The 25,694-nt window shown below is 35.7% G+C and overlaps 2 protein-coding genes across 5 annotated transcripts in view; one reads left to right on the top strand and one right to left on the bottom strand.

Annotated features, from left to right (window-relative positions):
• The first annotated feature begins 1,390 nt into the window (after positions 1-1,390).
• On the top strand, positions 1,391-3,328 carry LOC136273664 (mucin-17-like). The gene has a single exon (XM_066078672.1). The coding sequence runs from the start codon at positions 1,391-1,393 to the stop codon at positions 3,326-3,328; it is 1,938 nt and encodes a 645-aa protein (XP_065934744.1).
• Positions 3,329-14,016: 10,688 nt separating this feature from the next.
• The window catches only part of LOC117684008 (uncharacterized), a 92,211-nt gene continuing 80,533 nt past the window's right edge, over positions 14,017-25,694 (bottom strand). Inside the window, exons 2-8 of one of the 4 annotated variants that reach the window (XM_066076052.1) lie at positions 24,734-24,771; positions 22,827-22,847; positions 17,485-19,213; positions 16,934-17,005; positions 16,665-16,747; positions 15,388-15,438; positions 14,017-14,654 (exon numbers count right to left, since the gene is read on the bottom strand). In XM_066076052.1, coding sequence (XP_065932124.1) covers positions 16,689-16,747; positions 16,934-17,005; positions 17,485-18,697 — 1,344 coding nt within the window. In that variant the 5' untranslated portion in view covers positions 18,698-19,213; positions 22,827-22,847; positions 24,734-24,771 and the 3' untranslated portion in view covers positions 14,017-14,654; positions 15,388-15,438; positions 16,665-16,688. Of the gene's footprint in view, positions 14,655-15,387; positions 15,439-16,664; positions 16,748-16,933; positions 17,006-17,484; positions 19,214-22,826; positions 22,997-24,714; positions 24,772-25,694 lie in introns of those variants that run through there. The other 3 variants (XM_066076048.1, XM_066076054.1, XM_066076044.1) reach the window with 3 other exon arrangements.

The raw sequence follows: 25,694 nt of genomic DNA on the forward strand, positions 1-25,694 counted from the left end.
TCGCCGGTTGGATTTTCTCGGTCAAATTCGTTTTTGAGCAACATGTTTTTGCATTGGACGTTTATTATAAGCGTCAGGTGCGTTATTCCTGCAATTTGGCCGGTTATTTCATGTTTTCATAGTGTGTTTTTGTCACGGCGTGCTGACAGTTAGCACGTGCGGCGTCGTGATATTTTCATATCGGAACTCAATATTGTCATTATTTTTTCTATTGTGTATTGTCGTTTGCTTGCGTTTTCATAAGCGTACTTAGAGCGAAATTTAGTATAATTCGTCTTGTATTTTTGTCACTCGTGTTTCTGTAAACACGTGGGTGACCGTTTCTACTGTGACGTTTTAAAGTGAAAGTAACTTTCACTTTCGATTTCACTTTTTCTGAAAACGTGTTTGTTTACATTAGACTAGTTAGTAGTTTATGAAATATATTTTCAAGCTTTAGTTATTAGTTTTAAGTAATGTTGTTATATTGTTTACATAAACATTTACTTTATTCATTATGAGAAGTAATATTTTGAAATATTTTCTTGAACTTTTTTTGCTGCTGTTGCAGTATATCAGTTGTGGGCAGCATTATTTGATAAGTTCACAATATCATAAGGTCTTTTCATATCTGTTGACAATTAAATTGTATTAAATTAGTTGAACATATCATAAGTTCAAGAAGTTTGGGCTGTTATATTTGTTAATTTTTCAGATTTTTTAAAATTAAACTTTAGGGGGAAAATTGTTTAAGAAAAAAAAAGAGAATTTTTTTTTTTTTTTCTAAATTTTTCAAATTGTTTTTTCACTGAACTAGGTTATTATTGTTCAGTCTCTGTTTTAAAACAAATTTTTGAGTTAGAGATATTTCATTTATTTGTCAAAATTAGTTCAGGCTTTGAAAATACTAAAGTTAGAACTGATTACTTGTGATCACCAGCATGCAGTCAACAATGCAGTCAATAATGGACAAATCATTGACCTACCATCAATATGATCAACAATATGTATTATAATCCAATCAACATTGGATATATTAGTGAGGGGGTGAGTGCACAGAGTGCATTTCAGCAACCATTAGTAGGTCCAGTGTCTACAGGCCAACTTTCCCTGCAGACAGGTACAGTGCTACATGGTCATAATGCCCCTCCAGGATTCAACCAACATTACAGTGGAATCCCTGCACCATATGGAACACCATATTCAGCTCAATATCCTCCACAAAGTGCTATTCTAAATCCATCGGGGGTAACGCCAGGTGTTTCAATCGGACCAGAAAATAACAACACAAATATGTCAGTTGGATGTTCTTCCATGACATTAGGAGGTTATTTACCGTCAAATGCCTATGGAGTGATGCCAACTGCATATACCGTTTCAAGGGCCACCGCCAAGTGTTCAGGGGTTAATGATGCCATACCAAACAACATCAAGTCTAAGTGGATTTCCTTCCCAGGCACCAAGCAATTTCCAGTCATCGGTTTCTCAGGCATCAGCACTACCAACCACCAGTGTACCCATACCACAAAGCGACAATATACCATTCAATGGTCAGGGTACAATTGTCAACGTAGTACCATCTACCACCAATATACCTATACAACAGGGTAGTTATGTACCATTTAATGGTCTGGAAACCAATGTCAATATTGTACCATCTACCAACAGCGTACCTGTACCACAGGGCAGCTATGTACAGTTAATTGGTCATAGTACAAATCTCAACATAGTTCCAACTGCATATACCAACAGTACTCCTATACCACAGGGCGGTTACTTACCGATTAGTGGTCAGGGTACAAACGTCAATAATGCACCTACAAACAATGCATCCATACCACAGGGTGGTTACATACCAATTAGTGATCATGGTACAAATGCCAACATGGTACCACTTACAAACATTGCACCTGTGCCACATGGCGGTTCCGTACCATTCAGTGGTCAAGGTACAAACTCAAACCTGGTAACAGTCACTACACCACAAGCGGGTTACATTCCATGTACTGGTCAAGGTGTTGATCTCAATGTTATGTCACAAACATTGTACCAACCAGTTCAATCAACACAGAACTCAAATACTTCCAACCAGTATGTGCCATGTACACCAAATCAGGCTATGCTAAACAGCACTAAACAACAGGTACTGACACAAAATCATATTCAACCACCACCAGGTTTCCAACAACTACTGACACAACAGGTTTACACTCAAGCATTACCAACACCAATCAGCATTCAGCAGCAACAACAACACAACTTACAGACACTACTCAATCAGAAGACCACTCCAACACAGCAGTACACCATTCAACAATTGCAAAATGCAAATCAGCTTGTTCAAGTACATCAACAAACTCAATTGCGAGATGTACCATGTCAAAATACATGTATGGCACCAGCTCTGATGCAGCATCTGACCCCAGGCCTAACGGATCAAGTCAGTCCGACTCTGTTAAATGGCAGTGACATACCTCCCCCTGGAGCAGGTTTGACAGTTACGGGTAGCATTCAGTACCAAGTCAATCCGGCAAAGTTGCAAGGTGGTTATGAACCACTAATGGCTTCAGCCAGTACTGAATCTATTCCTGGAAATATGGAGAAGAGTTCCAATATGCAGATGTTTTGCTACAATTCTGAGTCGGTCCAGACAGTGGGCGCTTTAAAACCGCTAACTGTTGAGGTATCTGACCAGGGTTCTTCTTCATTGTCTGGCAATATCCTTTTAATAGCTAAAGCAAGTGTTTGTTCTGACCATGCACGGAACACACAACCCCATGGATCTAAGCAAACACTCATGTTATTGCAGCAGTGCCAACAACCACATTTGCAAGGTGTACTTGCGCCACTCCTAGCACTTCAGTTGCCTCCTGAACAATACATGGCACAACCTCAACATCAGCCAATCATGTCGCTCTCACCACACCAACAGTTTGTAGAATGTTCACAAGAGCAGCAGACGATACTGACCACTATCGAGCAGCAACCTGCAACAATGCTTCTAAAGCAACACTTGTCAACCCTGCCATCATCCCCAGATCACGCTAACACAAAAAGTGGTAACATACACAATGATTGTGGTGAAGATGATAGGCGAGATGTTTGGAATGAACATGAAATGTCAGATTTTGCTGAGGCACTGACTGATGGAAGAGAGCAGCCAGGGGTGTTTGATACACCTGAAGAAGACGCTTTGCTACGGACAGTCAAGAGACACTATGTTGAGGTCTATCAACGGCTGTCCACCCTGAAGAATCATGTCGACTCTTTGGTCACAGACATGCAGACCATCACAAAGGGAATGGAAGCAATTGATCTTGAGCAGAATCATCTGAAATATGACTGCTAGTGAGAAATAACTGTAAACTTGTTAATAACTTATTATGATTCATTAAGCAGAATGTTACATGTATCAAGACATTTGCAGCTGCTGATAAATTTATGTTATTGACAAACCAGTATGAACAACAATTAAATCCTATACAGTTGTAAGAGTAACTTAAATATATAGATCTGACAATCATTATTTTTTAGTAAACATTGTTTTCAAGCCAATTTTCCGATTAGAAATTTGTAATAATTAGTTATGTAGTATTTGCTAGTAGTTTTTGTACATTAATATAAACAAAATACTGGTACAATGTGCATTTGTTTCAATATATGCATTATGTTCTGAACAAGTCAGTAGAATGTTATATGCTTGTCATTTGCTCTACTGAAGTTCAATATACTTAGATTATCATAGTACAATGTACCTGTATGTTATTCATGTACCTTGTATTTCAGTCGATGAAGAAGTTGAGTTCCAAAACCAGGGTCACGTCAAATTTATAGTTTATTATTACCAATAACAGTATACTTAGTCAATATGTGTCATGTAACTTTTTATAGTTAATATATTCCCCGTCCATGTTTTCATATTTTTGGTTGTTCATATTTTGATACAGTGTGTAGTTGAAAGAAGCATTCCTTTTCATGTAAAACTACTTTGTTTTGTTATTTATTATACAAGAAATAATTTGTTAGTCAAGAAAGGATGATTGGATTTGTCATAATTAGATTTACTTAGTAATCCATTTTGTGCTTTCAATTGAACAATTGGTATTTGATAGCTCTCCGTTGCTGTTAAGTTAGTTAATCTACCGATATATATAGGAAACATCAGCTACTGCTTCAACATCCTCAAAGGCTTCTATAGACATACATACAAACAATTATGGATTCTGACATAATGCAACAGAAGACCATTTCCAAGTTACAGAATAGTCAGCTAGATCAACAGGACTTTTCCGAAGTTCATGACGGAGCAGAATGTTCTGCGGATTATGAGACGGCGGACTAAGAATGTTGCATCTTAAACTCAGCTGTAGATTTTACCATATGGATCAGAGCCTTTTTCCACATAGGCCCACATTAGTTCTTGTTTATCTTGGTATATACCTACCTTCACTTCACCAGAATAAACTGCATTTGGACAATAATTTGTTGGTATATAATTGTACATACCGTACAAGTGTTTGTTGGTGGACTCTGATCACTCCATTACATAGAGGCCTTACCTTGCTCTGCATTGTCTGTACCCTAACTGTGAAAGGAGGGGAGGATCACCTTCAACACCAGCACATCCTCAAGATATTTAGAAATATACGTCAGGATCACCTTCAGCACTAGCACATCCTCAAGATATTTAGAAATATACGTCCGGTTTACTTAATTGACGAGACTGCATGCGATGAGCCAACTCCAGTACTCAAAATTCATATCTTTAATAATATGTGCCTTAGGACGCTGATGTCCACAGTGCCATCACATTATAATGTTCCTGCTAAATTTAGGGCTAGATATTGTTCTGCCCAATTCAAGTAGGATTTGTACTTAATCTCGTTGTATTTTCATATGGTAGTTTTCTTTAATACCTCCTCCAAAACTCGTTTAGAGAAATGTTAGCATATTTTTCAGTATATTGTATTGTCAACCTTTTTAAAAAAGAGATTACCTACTGTAGTATATATATACATTCATCTTTTTATTATAAAACGGGGAGGAGTGTAGTGTAAACGCATTGTATTATTGTATGTGTATTGTTATGCATGACCTCTGACCCTGGTCCACCCCAACCTTACCTGGTCCAACCTACTGGAGCTCCAGTTCTGATCCTGCCGTATTCCGCACCACACCTGTTACCCTGTTTTTCCTTATATATTTTTACCATTGTCTGTTGTCTGCCGCATATTGTCAGGTAAGACACCAGATATTTGAACTATATGTTTTGTAGTTTCTCGGCTACACAACAATATATATAATTCCGCATTAAAGTTATTCAGGAAGTAATACATTACATTTTAAAGATGCATTCTCTTCCTGTTCGTTCATCCATTCATTCATTAATTCTGTCTGTTTGTCTGTCTGACTGACAACTTGCTTTACATGTGCAGCAGGTCAGTGCCGTATAGGTTTTTATCAGTACTTCGCGTTGTGTTTATTTTTGTTTTGTGACTGAATTTGACCTCTACATTAAGAATTAAACTTACTAAATTATAGATAAGGTATGAAAACGACTTTACTCTCACTATAGATAAACCAGATATAATAAATCAAACTCAAAGTAAATGAAAACCAAGATTAACAACCCTTTATAAATTTATTATAACAAAATAAGAACACAAGCCAATAGCAACTACTTAAAATCCCCCAACCCCAACCCCAACTCAGGAGAAAAGTAGCTAGCGAAACCAGCTGTCTCCCTCCCCTCTCTCTGCTTCAGGAGAAAAGTAGCTAGCGAAACAAGCCGTCTCCTTCGTCAAATAAAGACTTACATGGGTTTATATATGGGACAGAACAATAGACAACTGTCATTAAAGTTATTGGTTAACGTATAAAGTGGGCGTTACCAAAGTAATAGAATAAATCACATCGGGATCGGAATACTAATAATAACAAAAAGAAACGAAATCCCGATCTACCACACATGTGATATTAACACGCATCTACATTTAAATTTATGCGTGATAGGACATTAAAGGTGTCTCTACAGTATTAAATTTTACTATATATTCTTACCAAAATTGCACAACTTTACATACAGATTAAAAATTCAAAACGAACTTCTGGAAAAAATCCTCTTGACATCTTTTTAAACAACGCCTCATTTACAATTTTCTAGCAAAATACACACGTGCATCCAGCAAGGCGTGAGACTTTGTTTACCTCGACGGTACACATGTGCTTGAAAATCAAGCCCGGGCCTTTTCACCCCATCCGGAAACAACACGCATCAAAAATTCAAATGACCTCGCATTATTACAAAACTGGGATAGTTAGACCTCTTACACATTGTTTTTCATCTCATAAAAATTAGCTCTTGTCGCTTGCGGAAACTCCCCGAATTCGGGAATTATTTTGCCTCAGCCATGTTTTGAATTATTTTGCCTCAGCCATGTTTTGACGTGAACCTTCAGTGAAATACTGTTATGACACCTTAAACACTTTTTGACTTGGTACATGTATTTGGAAACAGGGAGCCATTCTATAAAACAAAACCAAAAAAAACAAAAAACAAAACAAAGTGTCCTCTAAACACTACACAGTATTTTCCTATAAGAGTTAAAAATTGATTTTATAATTCTTTCCAAGCTAAAACAAAAAATGAACACGAAGAATTATCCTCTCCTCTACAGAAGCAAAGTTTAGACCCCATCCCAAACATATAACATTGTTACATAGGTTTGTATCTTGTAATTATAATGTTAGTACCTATATTGTAAGATACATTATTATAATACAATAATAATACATTGTAACAATGAACTCCATTTCTAAAATAAAGAATATGTCCTGTATGAGAAGAAATTGGGGGAGGTAACTCGCGTTAAAAACAAGAACAGTTTTCACCTGGGACTGGTTTCACAGTACTTGGTGTAACTTATGTACTTATGTAATTGGTCCAAGGCATATAATGTAATCACTGATTCTCAATTTGGCTTTAAAGCTGGATAATCATATAGTACAACAGATGCAATTTTTATTTTACATTGGTTAATTAGTCGAAGTATTGCAAAGAGGAACAAATTATTTTGCTGTTTTGTAGATTATCAAAAGGCTTTTGACAAAATTGATAGAAATCTAATGTTTTTTAAATTAGCAAGAAGTGGTGTTGATTGTCGTATGCTAAATATTATAAAGTCTATGTATAGTAACATAAAGTCATGTGTAAAATATCAAAATCATATATCCGAGTTTTTTGATTGCCTCGAGGGTTTGATGCAGGGTGAATCTCTGTCTCCTTTCTTATTTTCCTTGTACGTAAATGATTTTGAAATTGAATTCATAAAGGAGATGTGTCTACCAGTTGAAATTAGAGATATTGCTTTATTTTTGATTATGTGTGCAGACGACACTGTACTTTTTTCAGAGACAGAGCAAGGTTTACTAATATACAATATACTAGATATGCTTTATTGTTTACAGCAATATATATCCAAGTGGAGGTTAAAAGTTAATGAAAATAAAACAAAACATTGTTGTATTTAGAAAAGGTGGAAGGTTAAAAAATAATTAGGGCCCCGCAAGAATTTGCGGGTGCCCTATAGTAATCACTCTGTCCGTCCGTCCTTCTGTCCGTCCGTCCGTCTGTCACTCTTCTGTCCACAAATTTCCTGTTTTTTTCTAATAACTTTTTTTATGGTTGCCCAATCAAGTTCAAATTTGGTATGGTAGTTCAGTAGGCAGAAATACATATTTTGATGCTAAGTTTGGTTCTCTATGTCTTCTGGTTTGGAGCTGGGGTAGTGGGGTAGATTCCTAACTATGCACAAGAAAAATTGGCAAAGAGAGATAACTGCTGAGAATGAATGGGCAAAGAGAGATAACTGCTGAGAATGTTACCATTGTATACATGGAAGGCTGTGCAATATTTTTCCTTTGGGATTAATTAACCTTCCACAGGAAGAAAATCCTAAGCTTTATCTTTATCTGTCACATTGAGATTAATTACTGCACTGCCTGTGTCTGCAAATGAACTTTGTTTTGAAGTTAAGGTCAATTTTGAATGATGTGTAGTATTGTGTACATTTTTTGAAATATGGATTTAAAATATAATATTCATATTTTATTTTGGTTAAAATACCGTACACAATGATTTATAATAATTTTATTGAATAGAGGCAAAGCCTAGGTATCATTGCATTGGTATCAATTCTTTGTTTTTTTAACAAATTTTATTTCATCCCATGTTAACCCACTTTATCCCGTGGATATGACTCATTGGATATTTTTTTGATATCCCACAGTTGTGACTTTACAATGGGATTTGCCTAGGCATAATGAAGTAAAATAATGTAGAGTTTTATAAACAGTGTAAACATTGATTGCGGTGTATAAAATATGGGATAAATAGAATCTCATGATTTGTAGTATAATATGATTTTTATCCAACTTGTGTGTTTTATCCCCTCACTAAGGCTCAAGAAAAAAACACTTTAATTGTTGGATGAAAATCATATCCAACTACAAATCACGAGATCCTATATATTCCAGTTCTTTACATCTTCTGCCGGGCATTTATTTTTCATCATTGTTAATATAAAGAGGATGGAATTCAAATTTTTTTTCACTTCTCTATATTAATTGTCATAGCGGGGCCCTTCCTGACTGGTCAGTTTTCTAGTTATTGTTGGAATTATATCGATCAATTTATTGATATTGTTGAAAACTTCAATTATCTTGGTATAACTTTGAATTTTAATGGCAATTTTCATAAAACGCAAAGCGTTTTAGCATCACAAAGTAGAAAAGCGATGTATTGTTTATTGTCCAAAATGAAGCCATTACGATTGAATGTTAATACAAAATTGTCACTGTTTGATACATATATTGGTAGCATAGTACATTATGGTTGTGAATTATGGGGACATCACCCAGCAAGTGAATTAGAAAGTATACATTTAGATTTTTGTAAGAAGTTATTATGTGTTAAGAAAAATGTTACATCAATGATGGTGTATTTTGAATTGGGGCGTAAACCACTGCAGTTGGATAGAAATTATAGAATGTTTTAATATTGGATAAAGTTAAAGAATAGTGATAATTGTATTTTAAGCAATATATACCAAGATATGGTAAATGAATGTGAAACACAGTTAGCCTCTAATTGTTGGCTCTCATACATAAAACAATTGAGTAACAATTTAGGTTTTGGATATATATGGAACTGTAAAGAACAATTTAACGAACATGTATTCCTACACGAAGTGAAGCAGAGGTTGGCCGACATGTTTATGCAAGAAGGACATGGCTACTTTGAAAATTCTCCCAAATGTATAATGTATAAGCACCTATGTAATAATTTTGAAGTACAAGAATATTTAACAAAACCAATACCAACTGTATATGTTCAATTTATAAGTAAATACCGTTTATCCACTAATCAACTCGAGATTGAGCGTGGCAGATTTATAATATCCATAGAAATGAGAGAGTTTGTAAACTATGTTCACTTTCACAGATTGAAGATGAGTTTCATTTTATTTTAATTTGTCCATTTTATAAGGAAATTAGAAAGTTGTATGTAAAAAAAATATTATTATGAAAAGCCTTTTGTTTTTAAACTTATTCAATTACTTTTAACAAAGAATATCAAAGAGTTGTGCAATTTGGGGTAATACCTATATAAATGCTCAAAATTACGATAAAATTATAATTAGTTTTTGTTTTGATAATATATTCTTCATTATCCTGTTTACTTCGGTCATGTACATTTTGCAGACTGCTATGTGCACACGCAGTCTAATACAAGATTGTGATGGTCTTTCTTTTTTGTTTTTTTAAAAATGTTTTCAAATGTTTGTTCACTTATGTATATATGTTAAACCTATGAATCGTATGGTTCTTGGTAATCAGTGATTACATTATATGCCTTGGACCAATTACATAATCTGTCGTTCAATAGAGATGTAAATATTTTAGATAGACAGCTTACAAGTGTGATACCTCTGTAGTTATTACAGTCCACAGAGTCTCTTTTTTTATAAATAGGAGTTATAATACCTTCCGACCATATTTGGGGAAAGATACCGGAAGAAAAAACAATATTAAATAAGTCAACTAAGTATGTAGTAAGATAGTCACCAAACGCAATTAAATATTCATTCTAAAGATTATCCATTCCTGGAGACTTGACCTTTTTCAAACGTTTTATGACGCGAGTTACCTCCTCTGTTGTTATTGGACCGTTAAGTTCGGGGTACGAAGAAGTGTCCGTTTCAGCGAATGTTTCCTGATCGGAGTAGGTGTTGTTATCCGAGGAGGACAGCTCTTTAAAATGATCATGATAATTTATAATAGTTGGTCCTTGTATAGGATTCTTCTTATGTTGACGAAAGAAATGGTAGAATTGTTTGGGTTTCTTCTTTTTTAAATATGCCATATGATCTCTCTTAAAGTGCACGATTGTGTACAATGATGTGTGTGTTAAATTGTGTGATTGATTGAGTGTTGCGTTAGAGTGCGTGATTGCGTAAAACTATATGTGTTAAAGTGTGTGATTTGGTATAACAGTTTATGAGTTAAAGTGTGTGATAATGTGTAACGGTAAGTGTGTTCACGAGTGTGTGTAATGCGATATGTGTAATGGTATATGTGTGAGAGTGTGTGATTATGTGTGACGGTATGCATTAAAGTATGTGATGGTGTGTGAGGGTATATGTGTTCGAGTGTGTCATTGCGTGTAACGGTATGCGTTTTAAAGTGTGTGATTTGGGTGTAATGGCATATGTCTTCAAGTACCTGATTGTGTGTAACGGTATATGTGTTAAATTAATAGTGTGTGATTGCATGTAGCGGTATATGTGTTAAAGTGTGTGATTGCGTGTAGCGGTATATGTGTTAAAGTGTGTGATTGTGTGTAGCGGTATATGTGTTAAAGTGTGTGATTGTGTGTAGCGGTATATGTGTTAAAGTGTGTGATTGCGTGTAGCGGTGTATGTGTTAAATTAATAGTGTGTGATTGTATGTAGTGGTGTTTACTTTAAAGTGTTTGATTGTGTGTAGCGGTATATGTGTTAAATTAATAGTGTGTGATTGTATGTAGTGGTGTATGCTTTAAAGTGTTTGATTGCGTGTAGCGGTATATGTGTTAAATTAATAGTGTGTGATTGCATGTAGCGGTATATGTGTTAAATTAATAGTGTGTGATTGCATGTAGCGGTATATGTGTTAAAGTGTGTGATTGCGTGTAGAGGTATATGTGTTAAATTAATAGTGTGTGATTGCATGTAGCGGTATATGTGTTAAAGTGTGTGATTGTGTGTAGCGGTATATGTGTTAAAGTGTGTGATTGTGTGTAGCGGTATATGTGTTAAAGTGCGTGATTGTGTGTAGCGGTATATGCGTTAAAGTGTGTGATTGTGTGTAGCGGTATATGTGTTAAAGTGTGTGATTGTGTGTAGCGGTATATGTGTTAAAGTGTGTGATTGTGTGTAGCGGTATATGTGTTAAAGTGTGTGATTGTGTGTAGCGGTATATGTGTTAAAGTGTGTGATTGCGTGTAGCGGTATATGTGTTAAAGTGCGTGATTGTGTGTAGCGGTATATGCGTTAAAGTGTGTGATTGTGTGTAGCGGTATATGTGTTAAAGTGTGTGATTGTGTGTAGCGGTATATGCGTTAAAGTGTGTGATTGTGTGTAGCGGTGTATGCTTTAAGGTGTTTGATTGCGTGTAACAATAGATGAGATGCAAGTGCGTGATTGCGTGTAACATTATTACTATATGCGTAAAAGTACCCGATTGCGTATAGCAGTGTATGCATTAAACTGGGTGATTGCCTGTGACGGTAAAAACGTAACAGTTCCTCATTCCGTGTAACATTATATGTGTTAATGAGCATGACTGCGAGGTGACATTATTCACGTGTAGTAAATAAAATTGCGGTAACAGTACATCTATCAAAGTGTGTGATTGCCGGAAGAAGATACATGTATTAAAGTTTGTACCGGTATTTTTTAGTGAGATTCATATAATATACAATTATTTAATGCTTGAGCAGTCAATAGACCAGAATATTTTTCCCGAGGTGCAGGGAACAGCTCAGTATGATCTATTGCCCGAGGCCAACGGCCGAGGGCAATAGATCATACTGAGCTGTTCCCTGTACCAAGGGAAAAAATTCTGGTCTGTTGACTGTTCAAGCATTAAATAATTGTTTTATTACCTAATTCCTTTTTTAGTTTTCGGGGTTTACAATATGCATATTGCAGATGGTTTTCGTGCCATTATGTAATATACATGTACTAAGATTTTTTTTTCATCTTTTACATGCACAAAACCTGTTGCATGCATTACAACATCTCAATTTAATATTAGTTTACACAAAGAAGGGGGAGTCTTCAACCCATTAGATTTTAAATATTCTTTTACCTTATATGAGGCTTTAAAACTGTTGATTATTTGATACTCTATTTTGATAATATTGAATTTGGTTTCACCAAGTACTAAAAACAGCGTCTATGTAAAGGAATATTCATTCCCTGAGAACTATCGAAAGAATGTAACATTAACATAACCGCGTTCTGAAATACGTTGCCGGTCCAATAGATCGCAGTCTATTGACTGGCGGTCTAATAGATCGCAGTCTATTGACCGGCAGTTCAAAATAGACGCAAATATTTAATTTGTAATAAAACAACAAATTCCTTTGATTAGGTAATAACAGAATTTATTGCACGATCATGTTACAACTATCGACCAACCAATAAGCTTAGGAGAGATACGATATCAAAATTAGTTTTATAATAATACTCAGAATTAAACCTATTAGTTATAATGACATTCTTAAAACAACTTTTGAGTACTTGGATGTAAAATTCATTTTGTAATTCATTGTTGACTAGTCTCTATTAACATCTAACTATAGTGAATCCAAAAGGAGATTGGTTGTCAGATTTGGTTCGCCCCAATACATAATTGTCTTGTTCTTGTATATAAAGTTACAGCATCATATTTTACTTTTTTGTACCAAATACAACAGTAGTGTCTTTCTTACAAAAAAGTCAAAACTAAAAAGAAATATCACATTTATTGAGTTCTATCTACAGATTGCTACGACTCACCAAACATCCTGTGTATATAAGTAGTAGGTATTTCATGGTAAGCGTAAATACAAAGAAAAACAAAATCAGTACACTTAAACTTGGTCACAATATTCCTCCAAAACTATTTACATAAACATGAATTTTCTATCTACCTAATCAATATATCTTATTTTTATTTTATGTGGGAGAAATGTGCTAGATCCACCATTAGTGCACATATAGGTATATTGTTACAAAATGCATCATAAACCCAATACAAAGAGTTGCATCAAAGGAGTAACCACATGGCCTACATAATATTTGCCTTACTCCACTATCCCATGGTGTAACTTGTAATAACATTGTAAGTATACAGGACTTATATCATTTAAGGCATCATTCAGCTGTACACATATAATATATTAACATACAAATTAAAGTTAACTACTTTAAAAAATGTTCATTGTTTCCATTTAAACAACCCCCCCCCCAATCACAAACTAGAACATATACAATACATGTATATTGACATACAACTACTTTAAAAAATGTTCACTACAATAAAATACAGTATTTAGGTTTGGTCAAACTTGAATGTGGGATCACCCCCTGATCACACTAATCATGACATTTTGTAATAATAATATATTAACTGATACTCCATAGCCCCCTCCCACACTTTTTTGTTTGCAAAGTTAGGCCTACCCATGAGGCCATTGCAGGTTTAGCCCCCCCCCCCCACCCCCAACTTTTTCTCACAGCAAAGATAATTGGTTTTAAATTTACCTTGAAAAGATGGAAATATTGAGAAGTTGGAGTTATAGGTTATTGGTTAGTAAGATTTCTTTTGTTTTGGAACTATAGGTATACCCCCCCCCCTGCCTTAGGATTTTGGGAGTTAGTTTTTTTTTTGGCTTGCCAAGATTGATTAACCCCCCCCCCCCCCCGCCCCACCCCCCCCCCACCCCCCCCCCCCCCCCCGACTTTCAATTTGCTTCCGACGCCACTGTACTCAATAAACTCTCCCACAACAAAAATGTCAGGGATCAACAGCTTAAAATACAGATATCTCTAGAAAACATTAGTAGAAGGGGGATAACTTTCTTTCATTTCAGACTGAAGAATACAAATTGGAGTTATCCCCCTTTGCATGTGTTTTTTAATCAATTTCTTGTGTGCAAATCAAAACTGAAAAAAAATTCATCACACATTAGTCACAATTCTAAGGAATATCTCTGTCCTAGCACCAAAGTACACCAGAGATTTATAAAAGATCTCAGGAGCTTATTATGTAATACACACATATAGTACAAATGTAAAATGGCAACTTAATAAACTAATACTAAATAGAATTAATAAAAAGGATGACTAACACATTAATGTTAAATCCATGTACACAGAAATGGAATCCAAAGTTCACGCACACAGAAAAACAGAATCCATTGATGATGCATAATTTATATAAACTTCACGTACACAGAACACAAAGTCCATTGATGTCGGGTAATTACTTCACTTCTGTACCTCCATTGGAATTATGGGTGATCCGGGCAGGTTTTTCTAATGTCTCCCCTTGAACTGGCCTGAAGGCGTTTTAAAAAAGCAGTTTGTCTGCAAGAAACAAAAATAATTAGTTTATAACTGTATTAAAGCAAAGAAAAAGTGAGCAAGCTCAAATACCCGACGTTCCCCCATTACTTGACAATGTCACACATAATGAATGACAGAGTATGCATTAAGGTGGTATGGGACACTTCCATGTTGTGACGTATTGTTTATCAAAATACACAATAAAATAAAGTGTAATTATATAAGTAGTTTCTTTCCACAATTGATCACCTAACTCCGTAGCACAGTGGGTAAGAGGGTTTACTATGAACCTGTAAGTCTTGAGTTCGAATCCCGCTGGGGGTTTTACAATTTTTTACCTTTTCAAATATTTCTAAAAGCTATTTTTTGGTTAAATATTGTAAAATTTGAAAATTCTAAACCGGTGAAAATTGTTCATTTATATAGTACTTTAATCCACATTAATATCTACAGATGACCCATACAACCTTAAATACAAAAAACAAGAGACCCCCTTTGTGGCCCCACCCTACACACCAGTGTCATGATTTTCACAACTTTGACTCTACACTACTAGAGGATACTTTTACTTATGTTTCATCTTTCCTGCCTGAATGGTTTCTGAGAAGATGGTTTCTGAGAAGATTTTTAAAGATCTACTCTACATAAGTATATTCAGATGTAAACATTTGAACCCCCCATTGACTTAATTGTGGCCCCACCCTTCCGGGGGGGGGGGGGGTTCTAGATGTTTACAACTTTGAATCTACACTACCTGAGGTGTCTTCCACAAAAATTTCAGCTTTCCTGGCTGCCAGATTAGTTTCTGAAAAGAAGATTTTTTTTTTAAGATTTACTCTAAATATACACATGTACAAGTTCGACCTCCCATTGTGGCCCCACCCTAACCCCAGTGGTCAAGATTTTCACAACTTTGAATCTACACTACCTGAGGATGCTTTCACATAAGTTTCAGCTTTCCTGGCCAAATGATTCTTGAGAAAAAGATTGTTGATATTTTCTAATTATCTAGCCTTAAAAAAGGGCATGGTGCTTAATTTTCACAACTTTGAATCCCCTCTGTGTTTTTTGAATTTGCCCAGTAGTTTAGGAGAAGATGTTGAAAATGTGAAAAATGTATGGACAGAGGACAGACAAACAAACAAACAGACAGAAGACAGACAAATTGTGATCAGAAAAGCTCACTTGAGCTTTCAGCTCAGGTAAGCTAAAAATGATAAAGGGCATTACTAGCAAAACATCATCAGATCAAAACTTTCTGCAATTATGCACATATATCTAATCATTTGTCTTAAACATCAACATACTAATTAATTCTAATGGTTAAAAAATTCAAGGCAAAACATTGTAATTAAATTTCCTAGAAACATGCAAATCAACACATTATGCCCCAACTGCGTAAAAGGTTTTACGAAATTCAGTACAGCTGTTTGAGAAGAGTCACGCTTCCAAAAAAATCATTGCTAAATTCAACATATGGCTAATATTCTAAGTTCAATGGGGCTAAAATTCCCAGAAAGATAAATGAATCAGAACTTCCTAGTAATTAGCACATCTACACATTGTGTCCTAAATACCTTAGAAGTTTCATAAAATTCTGTGCAGCTGTTTAATATACGTTTTGCTTAAAAAACAGGACTGACTGAGGTAGGCTGAAATCATTATTCTCTATAAACAATTCCATTACATGGGGTATAATAATGGCACAATTAGCAAAACAAAGATACATTTTGGAATTGATAATGATCTGACATTTACAATGTTTAATTGTTTAGTTATTATAAACTTCATGTGGATATCTCTTTTATAATATTCCACATTCAGAAAATAAAACTTGTATAACATGATGTTTCTCACTCAGCAACAGACAGCCATGTTTGGATGATCACAAAGTGTGAAATAAACAGGAGTCAGTATTACAGTCCATGTGAATTATACACAGCTCAATTTCAGCTGCAGATGTTGAACAAAGTGACAAACAACATGTGTGGTTTTGAGAGCAGACTAGATTTGTACAGAAACATTTACAACCTGTCAATATCCCAGCTATCTCCATTATACGGCTGGTGTTGAGCTGGACATGGCCTCCTCATCAGGACGGGGTCTGTGTTCATCTACAACAAGGCATTAATTAGCTGTTAATTAATCCATTCCATACAGTATATGTAACGATAGAGCTACATCTACATTTAAACTTTAACCTGATTACCATGACACTTGGTGTATTATTTGTCTAATTAATTAAATTAAGTCAATTAACATGTAACAAAACAACAAATACATGCGTCAGTGAGTTTTACTTTTGTTTAGTTGATGAGTTGTGTTGTGAGGAGGTGTGAGGGGGTCTCCTTCAGGACGGGGTCTGTGTTCATCTACAACAAGTCATTAATTAGCTGTTAATTAATACATACAGTATATGTAATGATAGAGCTACATCTAAAAATTAAAACTTTAAACTGATTACCATGATACTTTGTTTAATATTTATCTAATTAATTAAATTAAGTCAATTAACATGTCACAAAATAACCAATTACAAATACATGAGTCACTCTATATATTTCATAATTAAATACAACAACCTGCTATTTCTATTCACTAAATACAATGACATGTAACTGTACATTTAATTAATAAAATAATGTATCTAATTTCTGTTTATTTTAGATAAACACTGACTCCCAATGACTGGTAGATACAGCTAACCCTGTAACAATGAGTTGTTTATATTGACAAACAATCACACAGATAAACATGTCTTACATGTATCTTATTGACTGATAATTAACACGGACTGTGTGTCTTAGTTATCTATATCTAATTAATGTGAATGATAATGACTCAGACTTACCTGTCAGAGCGTCCTGTCTGGTGATATACCTGTAGACACACACCTTGTTGTTGTTCGGTAATCCGACCCAGATACGGTGAGTGTTGACATCATAACTCAGGCTCCATGGTGCACCCATCTCTTGTGGTTTTGTCAGTAGATGTGACAGGAACTGACCGTCCTTATTTATCATCTGTACTGTTTTGGTCCATCTATCACACACCAGGATGTGTGACAGCGCGTCAGTACAGATTCCACGTGGCCGTAGTCCTGATCCTGATGGATGTCCTGTGTAGGAGAAACGATGTCTTCCTCCACGCTCTGTCACCACTACAGCACCAGAATTATAGTCTTTATATATGTGAGACACCACGACATCCCCATTGTTGTTCTCTGTTATATAGCGAGGTTCACCATACAGTCCCCGTCCTGTGTTGTCGTTCTGTATGGTTTGTGTGAGTTGTCCACTCTGGTTGTACCGGGTTACCTTGCCTGTCTCTGTATCATAGTTACGCGTCCCGACCAGTAGATCCCCAGTGGACGGGGACCAGTACACACACTCTGGTTCCCATGTAGAGTATGTTGTCTCTTTAAATGTGGTGGTTCTTTTCATATCCTTTGACAGTTTGTTGATGTTACGTTTCCTATCTATATAAATCAGTTCACTCTCACTGTTCACTGTGTGTAATCCTCTAAATAAACACATCCATAAATCCTCCACACGATGTAGAGGGACACCTGTTGTGTCTGTCAACATGATATTGCTATAATCACTGACCCAGACCCGGTCTGATGTCACACAGGAAATGTGAGAACACTGATTAACACCTTTCAGTGTGAGAGATTGATGGAGCTCAGCACCAGACGTCAGTTTCAGCAGACACTGGTTTCCTACGCGTCGGTTTCCTCTCTCTGTGATTTGGATTGCACTCAGTGACTCCATCACATCCTCCTTGTTGAGTGACTCAGTCATGGAGAGCTGGCTGGTGTGGAGTGTAAGATGTATCTGGGGGAGGGCTGTCTTTGTGAAGGAGAGGAATTGTAGCGCACTGAATGTGAATGCTGGCTGTACATACCTGTGTTCATATCTCCTTAGTCTGACAATATGTCTGATCATTTTTATCTTTTGTTTTTTACATCTGTGTTTGAAATCAAAGTAACATAACACATTGTTCAATAGATCATATACAACTTTGTCAATGAGATCCTTCAGTCTCTGGGCCTTTGTTAACATCTCTGATTGAAGGGGGGAGAATTTGGTGTGACAGGTTTTGACATCAGCTTTGATTCCTGTCAGGAGAACAGGTCTGTAAAAGAGAGCCTCACTTCTGATGGTGTGAATGGTTCCTCTGTGTTGTTGTCACTTTGTTTTATAGGCTGTTCTAACATAAAGTTGTCTGTGAGTTCTATGTTTTCTGCAGCGGTAACACACAGGAACTTGACAAGGTTCACAGTACTTTGTATAAACATGGCTAGGATGTCTCACACAGATCTCTTGTGTTGGGATGTAGTTGAGTTTATCACGGTGTGACACAACATCATGGTCTATTGTTTGGAGATCTTTTACATGGTTCTCTTTACACTGGGGACACAGATCACATGGACACGATACACAATGGTACGCTGTGTCCCCCCGACACTTAGAACATTGATGTACTTTGTACGGGGAGCTTGCTGTGGTGTATTGGGAGCTTGCTGTGATGTATTGGGAGCTTGCTGTGTCCATGATGTGGGCGGTCTGGATCATAACCTGTTGAATGAAAATAAAAGAGTTTTAGAATTATCATTGTTTTATATATTCAATGTCAAATGATATAAGAAATATTTAAGTTTAAAGCAGATGTTTTTATTTAAGAAATAATATATTTTTCCTATCTACTTAGATAATTGACGGTTCATCATTCTGGTTCTGATTATAGAGACACTCAACCAGTAGAAAAATACAACATAATATTGCTGATTGAGAAAGAGGTGCTCTCTCTCTCTCTCTCTCTCTCTATTTATCCCTACATTTCTTTCTCTCTCTCTCTCCTCTCTCTCTCTATCCATACATTATGTGTACATAATTGATAGTTTACAATATGATTATCTAGCAAAGAAAGTCAGAGAGAGAAAAATAAAATAAGATGTAGAGTACAAGTCTCAATTTAGTTCAATTCAATTACCAGGTATTTACTGGTTCAATTTACCTAACATTTATTCCTGCTATTTTTATTTCTTTCTCTTAATCTCTGTTTCTCATAATTTTAATATTAAACATGCACTCTTGCTCTCTCTCTCTCTCTCTCTCTCTCTCTCTCTCTCTCTCTCTCTCTCTCTCATGTACAATTGCTCTATAGATCTTATTCCTCCTTTCTCTCAGACTTTTTTCAAACAAATGCTTTTTCTCTGTCTCCTCAGATTTCTCTTCTGAACATGTATTTTTGCTCTCTCTTTCTATTTCTCTCTTTCAGACAAACTCCATTAAACATGTACATGTACTGAATATATATCTTACTGTCAAATATGTAATCTCTCTCTCTCTCTCTCTCTGACCTATTCTTATAAACATGTGCATATTACTATTGTAATATATTTCTCTCTCTCTATCTCTTTTTTTTCTCTCCGAGTTACTCTCTGTTAAACATATGCATCTTTCTATTTCTCTTAGCCATGTTATCTCTCTCTCTCTTTCTTTCTCTCTCTCACATTTACTATCTCAAATTTTACAGCTAAACAAGTACTTATCTTTCATTCTTTCTCCAAGCCTCTGTCCCTCATTATTTCAGCACTGATAAACATGTAAACACTTTTTATCTGTTATGTAAACATGTGCATCTTACTTATTCTCTTAGACATGTAATCTCTTTCTTTCTCTCTCTCTCTCTCTCTCTCTCCTCTTTATCTCTCTCTCTCATTATTACTCCTTCATTCACTACCTCATAATTTTACGGTTAACTTTGTACTTCTTATCTCTCATTCTTTCTCAAAGTCCCTGTCTCTTATCATTTCCTGATAAATATGTTCTTTTGCTTTCCATCTGTTCTCTCTATCCCTCAATATTTACATTCTACTGTGTTTTTCCATTAAAATTTATGATCTTTAAATGCCTGTAAATGCAACACCTAATCACTGCATATGAATTTACATGTAATTTACATAAGTAGTTCTCAAACAAAGATTTCTACGTTATCGGTTAAAAAAAATTATTTCATGAATGTTGCCAAAACACCATGTTGTACAATTATTCAACAACAAAAATGACTTTATAGTTAAAAGCAAAATTTCAAGAGTTATTTTTCATGGATTATATTTTCATGCTCGTCGATCTCAACTCAACAGTCTATGTGAAAACCAGTTTAAACCGGTTTTGAATAACAGCTGTTCTTGCTGTTATTAATTTACTCCCTTCGTGATCTGCAATTTATATTGATTTATTCAAGTAAACAATTGATTTCATCAGTAAGGGAATGTAAATATAAGCATTGAATGATTTATTTTTGATGTCGTGGTGTCAATAACTGCCGTCAGATGAGCAGACAAATTATCATAACACGCTAACGCACGTTATTCAATCTGTCTGCTAATGGCAGACGTCAAAAATAAATCATTCAATGCTATACACTTTCACTGCTAAACCCCCCCTCTCTCTCTCTCTCTCTCTCTCTCTCTCTCTCTCTCTCTCTCTCTCTCTCTCTCTCTCTCAACTTACTGTTGTACATGTAAAAATGTCTCTCAGACATGTAATCTTCCTCTCTCTCTTCTAACATGTAATCTTGCTTTCTATCATCCCTCTCTTCTCTCTGTCTCTGTTTCTCTCTCTCTATAAGATGAACTCAGCTAAACTTGGTTGCTTACTCTCTCATTCTTTTTTGTCCCTCATCTTTCACTCATTATTGCTCTGTATAACATGTTTGTTACATCACAGACTTTCTCTGCTGACGATTTTACCCTGATTTCTCTTATAAATGTGGTAGAGTCAAGTTTATGGCATTTCTACTAGCTCTGGCTAGTGGGTTAACCCTTTAGCTCGATCGGTAGAGTGGTGGACTAGCGTGCCAGAGGACCTGGGTTCAAACCCCAGCAGAGGCAATAAGTGTCTCTGTTACATTTGGCGCCCACGTTGGGACCTGCCATATCCGGTTTAAGTTAGGGTCTGTCATGAAAGCGGAAACAAACCTATTTTTTTTTAAGGCCTTAGTATGATAAGTCTGCATATAACTTAAACTTTTATGATAAATAAGGTATGAAAAAATCATTAATTTTTGTCAGGGGAAATATTTCTCATCTAAGAATATATACCAAATGATTTTTTGTGCAGGACGACAGTACATCAATTATGCTCTTTCACACAATAATATGGCTAAAAGATATTTAAAAACTATGATATTTTTGCCATTTTTGTAGAAAATAACATTTTCGTAAAAAAAATTTCAACATGAAAATTGCGGCTCATATTGCTTTAACAAGTAACCATGTTCTTCTCTCTCTCTCTCTCTCTCTGATTTACTCTGCTAAAGATATACAATATTTATCTTACTGCTCTAAGATATGTACTCTCTCTAAAACTCACTTCTAATTTTCTTTCATCCTCTCCTATCTCTCTGTTTTTTCTCTCTTTCCCTCATTCTCTCTCCTCTCTCTCTCATTCTTTCTCCCTCTCTCTCAAACAGACTTTCTCTAAACATGTACATGTAATATTGCTCTTTAGATCTGACCCCCCCCCCCCCCTCCACACACACACACATTACCATAACTTAGTTATAGAAATGAGGGCTGACACAAGATTTGCCTTCTCTCTCTGACTAACTCTGTTAAACATGCATCTTTCTATTTCTCTTAGACATGTAATTTTTCTCTCTCTCTCTCTCTTTCTCTTTTACAATTTACCTTTGTACTTGCTATCAAAATACAATTCACACCTAAATCATCAAATGTGGGTAAATGGAAACCCACCAATGTATACATGTTAATTGCCAGTTTATGTCCCATGTTTTGCTATTCCCTTAACACTGGTTGATTTTTGACTGTCCCCCGGGCAGATAATTGGACTATACCCCAGCCCTGACATTACCACAAAGGTATGTTTCTCCTTGTCTAACAAATCAATCATCAAATGGGAATGTGGGCAATAGTTATATTGTCAGTTCCTGGGTAAGAAATTGATGTTGACCTCGGCCTATGCTCTCGGGCAACAGTTCTTACCCAAGGACTAACACAATGACTACTGCCCTCATTCCCATTAAGAGATGTATACTAAAATGTCTATGAATGACACACGACGACAAACGTGACATAGCAATGGGTCTCCTGAGTGACTCAGGTGACCCTAAAAATACAGAGTATAGCTACATGAACATGGTGATATTACATGAATACTATACCACATATATTCTCTCTTTGACCTCTCAGTCAGACACAGCCTGGGAACCTGTAAAGAGACCATCAACTGTTACATTCTAGTACTTGATGATATCCCGAGCAAGTGCGGGATTTAATAATATACACATTTAAATGATACAATGTTTAATATGTTGATCCATATTTTTTTTATTTATGTATATATAGTGTCTAATTTTTTTCTTAATTCATTTCTTAACTTTTTTCAAGCTCATAAAAATCTACATTTACTATATGAAATACTGCTTACTCTCAAACATGTACTTTGCATCTACCGGGTATGTTCATTCTCTCCCCTTCTCTCTCTCTCACATACACAGGTGCACACACACAGACTTTCTCTGCTTACAATTTGTTCTTGATTTTTCTGTACTAAACCTGTATATGTAATATTACTCTTTATAGCTTACTCCCTCTCTTCTCTCTTTGTTTTGTTCTGTCAAACAGGTACTAATGTTCTTCTCTCTCTCCCTCTTCTCTTTCTTTCTCTTTCTATCTCTCTCTCATACTTTCTTTGCTTTTCTCTACTGAACATGTACATGTAATATTACTCATTAGATCTCTCTCTCTCTCTCTCCTCTCTCTCTCATACTTTCTTTGCTTTTTCCCTACCGAACATGTACATGTAATATTACTCATTAGATCTCTCTCTTTCTCTCTCTCTCTCTCTCTCTCTCTCTCTCTCATACTTTCTTTGCTTTATCTCTACTGAACATGTACATGTAATATTACTCATTAGATCTCTCTCTCTCTCTCTCTCTCTCTCATACTTTCTTTGCTTTATCTCTACTGAACATGTACATGTAATATTACTCATTAGATCTCTCTCTCTCTCTCTCTCTCTCTCTCTCTCTCTCTCTCTCATACTTTCTTTGCTTTTTCCCTACAAAACATGTACATGTAATATTACTCATTAGATCTCCCTCTCTCTCTCCCTCTCTCTCTCTCATATTTTCTTTGCTTTTTCTCTACTGAACATGTACATGTAATATTACTTTTTAGATTTTATCTCTCTCTCTCTCATACTTTCTTTGCTTTTTCTCTACCGAACATGTACCGGATACATGTAATATTACTCATTAGATCTCTCTCTCTCTCTTTTCATACTTTCTTTGCTTTTTCTCTACTGAACATGTACATGTAATATTACTTGTTAGATTTTATCTCTCTCTCTCTTTCTTTGCTTAAAATTTCCCCCTGAATTTTTCTACTAAACCTGTACATGTAATATTTCTCTTTAGATCTCTCTCTCTCTCTCTCTCTCTCTCTCTCTCTCTCTCTCTCTCTCTCTCTCTCTCTCTCTCTCTCTCTCTCTCTCTCTCTCTCTCTCTCTCTCAGTTGTGTCATTACCCCATGTAGCGAACATTTTGTACTTGCTATCAAAATACAATTCACACCTTATCATCAAATGTGTGCAAAATGGGAACCCACCAACGTATACATGTTAATTCCTGGCTTATGGCCCATGCTTTGCTATTCCCTTAAGTGGCCTTAACCCTGGTTGATTTTTGACTGTCCCCTGGGCAGATAATTGGACAATACCCCAGCCCTGACATTACCACAAGGTTATGTTTCTCCTGGTCTAACACATCAATGATCTAATGGGATTGTGGGCAAAAGTTATTCTGTCAGTTCCTGGGTAAGAAATTGATGTTGACCTCGGCCTATGCTCTCGGGCAACAGTTCTTACCCAAGGACTAACACAATGACTACTGCCCTCATACCCATTAAGAGATGAAAACTATCATATAATGTCTATGAATGACACACGACGACAAACGTGAGATAGCAATGGGTCTCCTGAATGACTCAGGTGACCTAAATTACATAGTATAGCTACATGAACATGGTGATATTACATGAATACTATACCACATATATTCTCTTTGACCTCTCAGTCAACAGCACAGTCAGACACAGCCTGGGAACCTGTAAAGAGACCATCAACTGTTACATACTACAGACTGGTATAACCTATCAGTCAACAGTCGTACACAGGGAACCTGTAAAGAGACCATCAACTGTTACACACCAGTATTTGATGATATCCCACGCAAGCACTGGATTTAACATCATATACATGTATACACATTTATGATACAATGCTTAATATTTTAAAAAATATTTTTGGGGTTCATTTTTGTACATGTTGTGTTCGATTTTTAGCCGGGCTCTGCTGAACGCAGAGTCCTGGCTATAGGCAGGCCAATCGCCAATGTTACTATAAATAGCACAAATAAACAAAAAACCAAACAGCGTCAAGGTAAAGCTTCCGCTATACCAAATAGTTACACAAAGAGCCACGTTTTGTTAAAAGTGTTGGCATTTTGGGTTTTTTTTAAATTTCGAATGAATTGTTTTTTAGTTTTCTTATTAATAACTTGTTTTAAAACATTACTATGCATTTTGGACACATACAATGCGCATGAATTTCCATGAACTACTTTGCTGCGCGATGAAGAAACGGGGATTGAATATATAATGCTTGTTGCAAAATTCAAGGCAGAAACTGTTGAACTTTTTAACTTTTATTAGACAGACATATTTTTTGTTTATAGCCGCTTACAAAATTTGGTCGCTCTCTGATGCTTTGTCGACATTAAAAGCATGAGAGAGAGAGAGAGAGAGAGAGAGAGAGAGAGAGATTTTCAGTCTTTATTACACAATATGCATAAAGACACACCAAAAGAGCCCGGCTTTCAGTACTTCAGTACTTTGATTTTCTTTATAATTACCTTCTCATGTTTCTTAGCATGTTTAAAATGGTTGATATATAAAAGTACATTTATCATTTTGCGGTTTATAAAGCCACTTAACCTTTTCTTTAAAATTGAAATAAAACCCGACTGCAT

This window comes from Magallana gigas, chromosome 1 (genome assembly GCF_963853765.1).
Source record: "Magallana gigas chromosome 1, xbMagGiga1.1, whole genome shotgun sequence".
Classification (NCBI taxonomy): domain Eukaryota; kingdom Metazoa; phylum Mollusca; class Bivalvia; order Ostreida; family Ostreidae; genus Magallana; species Magallana gigas.